Here is a 12590-nt window from a genome sequence, read left to right on the forward strand (position 1 = left end):
TATCTCCAGCCCCAAAGTACACATCTAAACTTCATACAGTAGTCTATATTGCATACTGCATATAATTATACTGGTACTGGTGAGAAATACACAGCCCTATCTCTTCTTCAGTTTTTCTCTCCTACGTTTGTACCAAATAATATAAATTTCATTTTAATATATAACTAGATGTAGTCTTATCAACAATGCAAGAACTCTTAAACCCACACTGCTCATGACCACTTGTGGCCACTGATACCTCAAACGTTACTAATGCACACTAAGGTGCTATAAGAGGAAACACACACTAGATTTTTAAGACTGGGCTACAGAAAAAGAAAGAAAACTATGTCATTAAGAATTTATATTGGGCCTGGGGATCCAGCTCAGTGGCATTAAGTGCCTGCCTGGCAAGCACAACGTCCTGAGTTCAATTCCTGGTACAAGAAAAAAAAAAAAAAAAAATTTACATTGATTCTGGGTGTGGTGGTACACACCTGTAATCCCAGCACTCAAGAGACTGAGGCAGGAGGATGGATCCACGTGAGTTAAAGGCCAGCCTGGGCTACAAAGTGAGCTCAAGGCCAGCCTGAACTGCACAGCGAGATCCTGTCTCAAAATACATACATACATACATGAATACATCCTAAAAGGGGGTAGGAATATAGTGCAGTGATAGGAAGCCCCTGGGTTTGATCCCAATACTGCCAAAGGGGAAAGAAAGGGAGGATTTGGACCTTTGGAGACAAGTCATGTTATTAAAATGAGCTGTACCTGTGTCTACTAGAAAATTTTAAATTATCCAGATGGCTCAGCTTGTAATTCTAGATGAAAAGCATGAAGATTTAAAGGCCGGGCATGGTGGCGTTGGCCTGTACTCCCAGCACTAGGGAGGCTAAGGCAGGAGGACTGTTTTGAGTTCGAGACCAGACTGGGCTACAAAGTGAGCTCAGGGCCAGCCTGAACTGCATAGGGAAACCCTGTCTCAAAAAGATTTAAAAAAAGATTAGGAAGATTTAAAGATGTGAAGGCCCCTCTCATACATGTTCTGATACATAAGGACATAATCAAGAACTATCATGTCAGTAGAGCAGTCACTATCGACTAGAGCCTACTGCAACGGGTGTGGGTGTGGTTTGTTTTAGTTTTTGAGGCAGCAGAGGTTGAACCCAGGGAACTCATACAGAAACTCTACCAGCACATACTCTATTACTAATAGAGAAACTCTACTGCCAGTGCCCCTGCCCCCAGTACTAGGAACTGAATACTTAACTCCTGGAAAACTGGCTGGGTTCTAGCCCCAGCCCCTTTTATATTTTAAGACAGGGCCTCCTTAAGCTCCCCAGGCTGGGCTCCAACTTACAGTCCTCCTGTCTCAGCCTCCCAGAGTGCTAGGATTACCAAGGTGCACCACCATATCCAGCCCTCAGTGTTATTTTACTTCACTTCATTATTTCCTTTTATTTTTTCATTTTGAGACAGGATCTCATTAAGTTGCCCAGGCTAGCCTGAACTTGTAATACTCCTGCCTCAGCCTCCTAAGTAGCTGGGATTACAAGTGTGTGCCATCATATGCAGTTTAAATTCAATTAAAATTAAATAAAACTTAGTTCATCAAATACTCTAGCCACATTTCAAGTGCTTAATAGCCACATATGGCTAATGCCTATGAGGCACAGAATTTTATTTCATTTTAATTAATTTATACTTTTTTTTTGAAACAGGCTGTTGCTATGTAGTTCACCCTGGCCTTGGACTCATTATGTAGCCCAGGCTGGTCTTTTTTTTTTTTCAATTTTAAAGAGGAAAAAAATAACAAAATAACAACAATGAAGACAAAAACAACACAAAAACAATAAAAATATACAGGATTTCAAAACAAGATGATAGGAATTGACAATGGTTGTTATATTACATACTGTTATCTTCAACAAACTTGTCCAATTACCAGATGTAAGAATGCAAGATTGATCAAACGATTAAAGAGAAGAGAAAGAAATTTTAAAAAATGTTAGAAACAATACAGAGCTTTACTAAACAAGATGACAGAAATTCAACAATGGTTGATATATTGCATATTGTTGTCTTCAAATTAGTTGTTTAGATCCCAGGCTGGTGTTGAACTTGGGACAATCCTCCTGCCTCAGCCTCATCATATCTAGCTCTTAACTTACACTTAAATAGTCACTAGAGATGATGGGCAGCTCAGATATGAAACACTTCCATTGTTGCAGAAAAGTCCTATTGGATAGTGTTGACTAGACCTTAATTAAATTGACTTTAACTGAAAAAAATAGTTATAGACATCACAGTAATTCTAAGTATTAAACTACGCAGCTGCTGTGGCTACCACTCAAGTAGCTCTGAAAAGCACATTTCCATGAACTTCCATCACTGAGTAGAAGCGGAAAGTAAAGCAGCGTGTCTTACTCTAACAGAAAGAGCCGGGCACGATGGCACACACCTATAATCCCAGCTACTCACGAGGCTGAGGCAGGAGGCTCACAAACATAAGGCCAGCCTATGCAGCTAATTTCTCAAAAACCCTTTCTCAAAATAAAAAGGGTTAGGGATGTAGCTCAGAGGTAGAGGGCTCCTTGGGTGGGTCCCCATTATTGGAAATAAACAGAAAAAAAGAAAGGAAAAAAACAATAAAATTAGAAATCTGTCAAACTAATGAGACCAACAATGAAACCCTTACAAATAACAAAGGCTTCTACATTCCATGGGGGAAGCTTCCAGTTCTCTCTACCTGAGTGGTGTCCATGTCAGCTATGTAATCAAACGTGAAGGTCTTGGGCTCAGGGTTAGAATGCAGCCGGAGGGTGGTGGAGGACAGCACGGAGAGGCACAGGTTTTGTTCTCCATCCGCTGATCCTGATCTCGAGCCCTCTGCAGGTGGACGGACTCGTACAAAAACTCTGATGGCATCACCTTCATGACTAAAGCAAGAGATAAAAAAAAAAAAAAACAGGTGACAAAGAAGTTTCTGGAGAAAAGAGTCAGAGAATCTGAGTCTCAGATTGCCTCTAATATGTATTGCGTGAGGTTCCCTGAAAAAGCCTACCCCATTTATATTGACCACTTTTAATTAAAGAGTCTCGTGCAACCCATGCCCTTTATTAATTTACTCTACGACAGCACCTTCACCTTTTACTAGAAACAAACTTCAAGGGAGTTCATTTCAAGGAGACACAAACACTGCTTGCCTCTCGTTTCATTTCCTTCTTACTAGCAATGATAGGACAAGTGATTCCAAGGGAGAATTATGCAACTGATTCTACATTTTAGCCTAGAAATAGAGAGGGCAGGGAGATATGTGATTATCCCATGTTTCCATTCAATCAGTTGATGGCCAACTAACATGTGAAACAAGTCCCCTTACTATGCTAAATAGTTCTTTTAGAAATACTGCCTAACAATTTTGGGGGGAGGGGCTCAAGACAAAATTGTTTTCTTACCTCAGTTGATTAGACTGAGAAGTTATCACGCTGCGTAATTCAGCTAGAAAAAAGGTGAGAAGTCATGAGAGGTGGTTACAATCAGACTACGGAAGTTTCACTTTCTCTAACAAGCCTTGGTCTCCTCAGATCCCTCACAGGGCAGTGCAGCGCCAGGCACAGATCCTTCTCTCCATTCTATCCCAGTCTACTACGCTGGGGTGATGTTCAGTCCAAACAAACAAAAGATGAAAAGAAGTATAAAAGTTCATCAGGTGGCTGTCACAGAACTGTGATATTAGAAGCTCCTTTGGGACTGGAAGGGTAGCTCAATGGTAGTGCACTTTCCTAGCATGTGCAAGGCCCTGGATTTGATTCCCTCTACTCCAATCAATCAATCAATGGAAGCCATTTGTAGACATTCACTGTGAAATTCTCTACGTGCATAAAAATATGAAAACTATTCACAGAGATTTTATTCATAATAGCCCAATCTAGAAACCCAGATACCCGTCAACAAAATAAACAAATTATGGTGTACTGGCATAATGGAACACCACACAATAATGAAAAACCACCACTGCCTACAAGGAAGGACAATGCTCACAGATATAATATTCAGTAAAAGCAGTCACAACAAAAACAAAAAAAGAATATGCATTATACCACTTCTATGAGGTTCAAGGTTAGACAAAACTACAGCAGTCAGTAGTGATAAAAATCAGAGTACTTGTTGGGTTGGGGGACTGACTAGGAAGAGTCACAGTGAACTTTCTAGGCATACAGGGGCAGTTCTGGCTTTTTAATTGGGTGGTGGTTATATGGGTGAATTCACATGAACATGTGTTCAATGGTATTGTTAAGATTTGTGCTTTTTTACTACATGTGAGTTATACCTCAACAAAACAGTAAACTTTGAAGTCTTCTCGCTTTTAAAAGACCATAGGATAATTTACTCTGCAGTCTAGACAAATACTTATCTATCATTTGACCAAACCTGATTAAGTCCAGAAAGGGACTCTTAAACTCAACCACTCATTTCCTGAGGGTTACATTTCAATTTCTCATTTCTGACTTCACAGGCAGCAAGCAGTCCATGGAGCAAAGGGTGTCGCTAGTCAGCCTCTGTGGCACAAAAGGGAAAATGGCTCAGGTCCCTCTTCACACTCCAGCCCCTCTGCTGGGAATGCCAGAAGGACTTTACTTGGGATGTCACCAACCTCGACTTTGCCAACAACCTAAGGAAGCAGGAAATTCCTCCCGGCATCACCACTACTGAGGTCTCTGTGAACAACTTTGCCCCCATCACTAGTGGAAAGTTTTCAAGTTCAGTTTAAAGGCAAAACAGTGCCCTTTTAGAGACACATGTCAATGTCACTTCCTGTTAAACAAGCAGATGCTCTTAACTGTGTCAAAGGCATCAATTCTTTTGCTAGACTACAAACTCTGAATTTAGGAATAAGGTGGAATCAAAAGACAAATACTGTGATGTTGCAAAAAGTGTGATAAACATCGCTGTCCATACCAATTTGTATGCTTTATTCCCTAAATACTGAAAATAGTGGAACAAAAGGGATATTTTAGATGGAAAAGGACAGCATAAAGAGGTATTCAGACAACGGTGTGACTGATATAAATGGTTAACTAAAAAACCAACCTATCAGAAAACAAAGGTTCCAGCGCCTGCCTGGCAAGCGCAAAGTCGTGAGTTCGATTCCCGGTACCGGAAAAAAAAAACAGAAAACAAAGGTTCAAATGTCAAAGTTCACAATATTTTCAAACATCTAACACAGACCCCTCTTCATTCCATTCACAGATATTCCATCAAATTAACCTTTAAAAGTAAGACTCCTGCGGGGCGGGGGAGAAGGGAAGGGAGGAAGCTTAAAAAAAAAGAATTTGGGCCAGGCATGGTGGTGCATGTTTGTAGTCTCAGCACTTGGGAGGCTGAGGCAGGAGGATTACTGCGAATTTGAGACCAGCCTGGGCTACACACTGAGCTCAAGACCAGCCCAAACTATACATCAATAAAATGTTTAAAAAAAAACTTAAGAAAAAAAATTTAAAAACACTCCTTAAGGTATTAAGCAAAGTTTGAGGTGACACATAGACGAACAGCAAAGGAGTAAGAACTTAATGAAAACTGAAGGCTTTATCAAAAGCAAAAATGACAGCAAAAATCTGAGAGCCACCAAGCCTCGGCCTCCCTGCTGCTCTCCTCTGGGGAACAAAAGAGGAAGAAATAGACCGCCGCCCTCCGGGTGAAAACAGACTGAGCACACACAGCAGGGCCGCTTCCCCGCTCCCACCGCTGGGGGCTCTCTTTCCACAGTGTCTTACTGGCTGTCAACTGCAGTCCAGAAATGGTCAACGGAAATGTAATCATTACGTACTGCAAACACGTACCAATAAACAAACGGTATTTCTTAAAATGTTAAATGGAAAACCCAGAAGAAAAATCACAAGCTTTTAAATTACATGCTATTCTGAGTAGCCTGACGAAATCTCAGTCATCAGATGGGCCTAAGATCTCCCCAAAGAGGAGGTGGGGACCTCAACTCAGCCTGCCAAGTAGGTTCTTGACTCTCATCACGGTAAAAGAAGCTCAGGATACAACAGTGAGAGACAAAAAATGGTTTATTAGGGAGAACTGAAGAACACAGAGCGTGGGCTCTCATGGCAGTGGTGCCCCAAGGTCTGGGGCTGGAGCTGCAGGGTGATCGAAAAATACAACGAAAGCTAAATTATAAAAAAATTATTACATTAAAAGATACAGTTACACTAATCCTCAAAATTCTCCCCGTCTTCAAACACAGGCTGCCCATCGTTCTTGGCAATGTATCTTTTACTGTAATGATTTTTATTTTTAGTTTAGACATTTACCGTGTCTCCGTTCTACCTATATTTCTCCTATCTCAACAGGACCCTGCTTCCTCCAGCCCAGGACACATCCGCACTGTCTATAACGCCAGCCTCCCAGCAGTCAGCAGCCTCGCAGCGATCAGATCGCCAAGCAGACCGCGGTGCTTGTGCGCAAGTCAAGTCACCCTCATGGCCTCTGTCACCGTCACTCAGCTCACTTCAGCGCACCACGCAGGCATTCTGCCATCTCGCCGCACGAGACGGAGGGTAAGAGCAATACGGAAAAGGTTTGGAGAGAGACCACGCGCGCCCAGCTGTGACTACGGGATGCCGTGTGCGACCGCCGCTCCGTCTCACTACTGTGCCTGGTTCGCGCGCTGCACGCACGAACAGGCACAAACGACCGCGCACAGGCCAGGCGGCGCACACGCTGCTTCAGCACCGGGGCGCTCGGGGTCGGGGACCCCGGTTCCACACACCGCAGGCTCTGCCCGCAAATCCCCTTGTCTGAGCAGAAACTATCCGGAGGAGGAGGGAGTGTCTGGGTAATAAACCCTTCTCTTCCAGAAAGGCAGGGTCGTGGAGACCTGCGGAAGGGGCGAGGGAGACGACGACGACGCGGAGGACCACGGAGAGGACGCGGGCTTCCCCGCGCCGCATGCCGCCCAACACTGTCAGCGAGGGACCGAGGGTCGCGCTCCCCCGCTCGGAAGGGAACCCCAGTGACGGGTCGCGAGGCCGGGCTTCCCTTACTTTTGCATCCCGGTGCCATAGCGGCCACAGCCATGGGTCCGAGAGCCGCGAAAAACTCCACCCGCGCCTCCGCCTCCCGGGCGCGCCGCGCCCCAGGATCCCGCCCGCTCAAGATGGCGGCGAATTTGAATTAGGCGCGCGGAAGTGACGCGCAGGGCACCGCCCCCCGATCGCGTCTTCGCGTCGGGGGTGTGGTGGCGTGACGTATTATGTATGCGCCGCCGCCTCTACGCTGTGCTACGAGAATTTGTCTTTGCCCAGAGCTGCCATGAGCCAGCGGAACCGGGTGTCGTACGTGCGGCCCGCCGAGCCCGCGTTCCTGTCTCGCTTCAAGGAGCAAGTCGGCTACCGGGAAGGGCCCACCGTGGAGACCAAGGTGAGCCCGGGCTGGTCGCGCTACTTGAGAAACCCTGTCCTCCCGCCACTTCCGGATTCGGCAGCGACCCGGAGACTAGGTACTAACCAGCCCCGCCTTCCACTCACCTTTCGGTGGGCGTCTGACCTCCGCGCGGTCCTGCCCAGACTGCGACATCCTTCTGCGTCCGGGAAGCTCTCTCCTTTTCCGAGCGATGCTGTGTTTTTCGGAATGACCTGACGTAGGAAAAGTACCTGCTCCTGGGAGATAGGAAATAGCGCTTTCCTGTGTCTTCTTTCCCACTCATCTCGGGCCCTGTGAGCAGGGTAGGTGATAGCGTCGCCCAGTTTTCCAGATGAGGAAACTAAGGGCACTGGGTCAAGTGACACCATGTTCTAAGACCCGAGGCGGGAACATCTTTGAAGAAACGTCACGTATCGGATCTATTTTTATGCTTTGTTGTTACCATGAGGTACTTTTTTTAAAAAAACAAAACGCTTATAATGCCGAGCCTGAATAGAAAAGCTTCAGGGGAAGCTGGGCGTGGTGGCGCACGCCTGTAATCCCAGCACTCGGGAGGCTGAGGCAGGAGGGTTGTTGCGAGTTCGAGACCAGCCTGGGCAACAAAGTGCGCTCAAGGCCAGCCTGAACTGCACAGCGAGACCCTGTCTCAAAAAAGCCAAAAAAAAAAAAAAAAGAAGAAGAAGAAAGCAAGAAAAGAAAAGCTTCAGGGGAGAGCCACACTTATCTAGGACAGGATTTCAGAGGGAATCAAATGCCAAGGTGTCCACCCTGCACCCTGACTGGTTGACACCAAAACCTACTCGACCACTTTCAGTAATAGCATACCATTTTGCGTAGAGGACGTATAAAGAAGTAAATTTATTTAGGACTGTATGTCCAGCGCTTCCATTAAGACAAGAGGAACAGAGAGGATATGTTCATGGATATCCAAGTACTAAAATCTGGGTGGAGTCTAGAGGTTGTGAGAGAGTGATACAGGATAAAGCAGTGGTTAGAGGCTAAAGTTGAGTCATGCAAGGTGCTGTTGGAGACAAGGAAGACTCTGTAAGAAGTGGAATGACGAGCTATTTGAATAATGCGTGCAGACACATTTTGGTGTGCGTATCTTTCAATCCACTTCTCGAAATTTGTCATAAGTTTCCAAAAGTGTAGGAAAAAACTGGAAACAGCCAAATCTTTTTATTTATAGGGTACAATATCTCATGAGATGACTATACTGTGTACATGATTAAGTTCAAGGCAGTGATTTATAAAACTAGATAGTCCTATATGTAGTCAAAGTATTGTGCAAAAATATGTTTTGAGTGAAAAGTTGGAGTGGGCCTTTTCTGATGTCTGGCAGTCAAAAAAAATCCTAATCGACTGGCAAAATGTTATCACTTATAACCTGGATAGTAGGATTAAATGGTTTCTGTTACATTATTCTCCGTTCTGTATGTTTCAGAAGTTTTGTAATTTAAAGGTAGAACAATAGAAAAGTTGCAGAATGTGTGTAGTATTGTTTATGTCCAAAACATTTTATATGCTTACATATTAGTAGACACTTGGAAAACAGCTGATAGTATATCCACTAAATTGAAGCTGTTAAAGGGATGCTGTAGGGGAAAGAATACCTTTTACTTGCTGTTTTCTATACTTTGATGGTGGTTGGCTACTTTTGGTCTAACTTTGATGAGGTGAGAAGTGTTGATGAGAAGCAAAGAGGTGACATTGCCCATGGCTGCCTTGAGGAGGCTGGGAGTGATAGCATTACCCAAAGCAGAGGGCCACGGACACAAGTAGCTGCCGGCTGGGATCCTGCCGAGTGAGAAGTGGAACCCACTGGATAGGCACCCTAGGGTGACCAGCAGGTAGACCTGTTCCCTGAAATGGCGAGGTTAGGCTCTTTGGAGGTACTTGAAAATGTATTTCCTGCCACATTGAGTTGATAGTTACCCTTCTCACTTTAGTAATTACAGCTGCTTCCAGTGACCATGGTTGTATTTGGCTCGAGGTCAACAACCTACTTGTTGTATTTGCATTTTCCCCTAGAGAATCCAGCCTCAGCTCCCAGATGAAGAGGGTGATCACAGTGACAAAGAAGATGAACAGCCCCAAGTGGTGGTTTTAAAAAAGGGAGATCTGACAGCTGAAGAAGTCATGAAAATTAAAGCAGAAATAAAGGCTGCCAAAGCAGGTATGTCTGAAAGTAATCCAGGTTTTCCAACAATGTAAAGAGCCTAGAATATTGAAATTGCTGTAGTATATGTAATAGTGTTCTTTCCGAAGGAGACAGTCTTTGGTTCTAGTGATGGCTTTGACACTTACCAGCTACATTGTGTAACCTTGAGCAAATTATTTCATCTCCAAGCCTCAAGTTCCTGTCAGTGAAATAGAGATAAAGGGTGTACCTACCTTTTTGGGTTGTTTGAGGATTAAGTGGAAATTTGAGTAAAAGCATCCTTTAATAGGTAGGTTTACAACCAGTCAACAAAATCTATGTAGTTGGTATCTTTTCTTTTTTCTTGGAGACAGGGTCTCACTATGTAGTGCAAGCTGGACTCTAACTCACTATGGAGCCCAGGCTGGCCTCAAACTCACAGCAGTCTTCCTGCCCAGCCTCCCGAGTGCTGTGATTACAGGCCTGCACTACCATGCCTGACTGTAACTGGTATCTGAGGCATAGTGTATAGTATAACATGCACTACATAGTATAAATTTATTATTCCTAAACTTCACATTGTTATAGGGGAAAGTACTGTTTCGCTTTTTAAAAGCTTAGAGCCAGACATGGTGGTGCATATAACCCCAGCACTTGGAGAGGCTGAAGCTGAAGGCTTCATCTGAAGAGGCTGAGGTTGAAGCAGGTTTGACTGAGCTTAGTGAGACTTTGTCTCAAAATTTTAAAAAAGTTTAAAAGGATCAAAGGGCTGCAGATGTAGCTCAGTGCAAAGGCCCTAGGTTCATCCTGCAGTACTTCGGACAAAGCGATCCAATGGGCTGCAGCACACCTCAGTTGTAGACCACGGGCAAAGCCCTGGGTTTGGCCCCCACCGTAATGAACTTGGGGAGTCACACTAGTGCGGAGAAGCTCTGTGAGTTCTTATGGAGTCAGTGCACAGCCATGGGGCATATAGTGAGAAGGGGTGAGGGAACGGAATGGAACCAAGGACACCCTCAAATACAATGTGAGATTTTCCTTGCCCTTTGACTCTCTAAAAATAGCAGAATAATAAGGGGAGAAGAAAATCCTTTCACCTTTGTTTTTCTTCAGATGAAGAACCAGCCCCAAGTGATGGAAGAATCATGTATCGAAAACCAGTCAAGCGGACCTCAGATGAAAAATACTCAGGTTTAACAGCAAGTTCAAAAAAGAAGAAGACAAATGAAGAGGAAGTAAATAAGCAGGATTCACTTAAAAAAAGCTCACAAAAGCAAATAAAAAATAGCAGCCTCCTTTCCTTTGGCAATGACGATGAAAATGAGTGAGCATAAGCATTTTAGTTTAGTCACCTTTGAAAGTATATGAAGTACTTTTTAAAATAATATTTTCCCTGTGTTTTTTAAATAACATTTTTCCCAGTTATAAAGTTTATTATAGAAAATATAGCAAAAATATAAAATGAAAACTGTCTACCATTGTTACCACTCTAACTAGAGATACCAACTATAGTGTATAGATGTTAACTACAATTAATGTTTAGTTTTTGTTTTGTAGTACTGGGGATTGAACCCAGGGACTCTGGACTGGGCTATACCCCCAGCTTTTTTAACTTTTTAAATTTTGAGACAGGGTCTTACTGTATCACTAAGTTGCCCATGCTGGGCTCAAACTTGTGATCCTCCTGCCTCAGCCGTCCAGAGTCCTGGAATTACAAGCAGACATCACCACAACTGGCTGCAGTTAGCTTTTTTTCCCCTTGTGTGGGTGTATATATATAAATTATATTTTTAAAATTAAACCAAGAAAGCCAGGTGTGGTAGCTCACGCACTCGGGAGGCTGAGGCAGGAGGATTGTTGTGAGTCTGCGACCAGCCTGGGCTACAAAGTGAGCTCAAGGCCAGCCTGAACTGCATAGTGAGACCCTGTCTCAAAAAGACCAGAAAATAAAACATGAAATAAAATAAAACCAAGATTATATTACTATGTTCTCTGTCTTGCTTCTCACTTGGTATTACATTGTGAGCACTTTCCAGATCTGTAAATTCAAAAACCTGAGATTAACAATTACAGAGAATTTCATAATAAAACAGACACCCTATTACATTTTCCTTATTAGCTGAACACCGCTTCTGGTGGGGGAGATGTTAATGTACCCAGCTGAAAATCGCTCCCCAGCCTCTGCTAAGAGAGGTTATATGACTCACTGCGGAGCATTAAGAGATACACACAGAAGCTTAGTAAAGCTGCTTGGGGTTTGACACAGACGGACAAACGGAGCATGAGCCTTGCCCTTCTCTCTTCGCTCTGCTTGGAGTATGGACGGGAAACCTGGGTGCGCCTGGTTTCTCTTTGGCATACAGAAGACAGCTGCACGCTTTGGGTGTTACAGAGGAAGGCTGGAGAGCTTGGATCTTGACCAGCTGCTGGCCTCTGAACTCCCACATGCCTAGGAAGGAGGAATACGCTGCTTTTCTAAACCTCTGTCAGGTTTCTGTTACACGCAGCCAGGTACGGCCCTAAGCAGTGCAATATATCTGGTCAAATACTGCTGTGGAGACTTCTGTTTCTGATGATTTCTTTACAGTGAATTGCTGAGGCAGAATTACTGGGTCAAAGTATTTGAATATTTATAAAGCTATTGTCTATATTATTATTTATAATATTTCTTATCTACATATTACTATGTTCACTGTCAAGCTGCTTCTAGAGAGGTTTTTAACCACAGTGTTTTGTTTCCCATCTCTAAGAGCGTACTTCATCTCATCTATAACACTGCATTGGCCTAGGGTTGGCACCAAGCTTTGGATTTTAATCAACTTTATGTTTTGGAGTGGTGTTTAATAGTTAAATTTAATTGGCATTTTCTTTGATCTACCAGGAAGGATAAACAGTTTTTCATACATTAACTGATTTTACATTTCTTAGATTAACGTTTTATTCACTTCCATTAATACACTCATGTTTTTCTTAGTAATTAGTGCATTATGTAATCTACCTATGTTATTTTCTTGATCTATTTCTTAACCTTTTTAAC

The 12590-nt window shown here is 43.5% G+C and overlaps 2 protein-coding genes across 4 annotated transcripts in view; one reads left to right on the top strand and one right to left on the bottom strand.

Moving 5' to 3' along the window:
- The window catches only part of Kif15 (kinesin family member 15), a 53796-nt gene extending 46087 nt beyond the window's left edge, over positions 1-7709 (bottom strand). For 2 of the 3 annotated variants that reach the window (XM_013513373.1, XM_013513372.1), the window contains exons 1-3: positions 7518-7709; positions 3441-3483; positions 2732-2921 (exon numbers count right to left, since the gene is read on the bottom strand). In XM_013513373.1, coding sequence (XP_013368827.1) covers positions 2732-2921; positions 3441-3483; positions 7518-7566 — 282 coding nt within the window. In that variant the 5' untranslated portion in view covers positions 7567-7709. Of the gene's footprint in view, positions 1-2731; positions 2922-3440; positions 3484-7034; positions 7173-7517 lie in introns of those variants that run through there. The other variant, XM_005383474.2, reaches the window with a different exon arrangement.
- Positions 7296-11375, top strand: Kiaa1143 (KIAA1143 ortholog; the record flags this gene model as incomplete). Its single annotated transcript, XM_005383472.2, is given in 3 exon segments — positions 7296-7410; positions 9445-9589; positions 10667-11375. Coding segments are annotated over 3 exon segments (475 nt in total), but the record flags the coding sequence as incomplete, so codon positions are not given.
- Positions 11376-12590: the final 1215 nt, after the last annotated feature.

The sequence above is a fragment of the Chinchilla lanigera genome, unplaced genomic scaffold (assembly GCF_000276665.1).
Source record: "Chinchilla lanigera isolate Chin_1 unplaced genomic scaffold, ChiLan1.0 scaffold00019, whole genome shotgun sequence".
Taxonomy (NCBI): domain Eukaryota; kingdom Metazoa; phylum Chordata; class Mammalia; order Rodentia; family Chinchillidae; genus Chinchilla; species Chinchilla lanigera.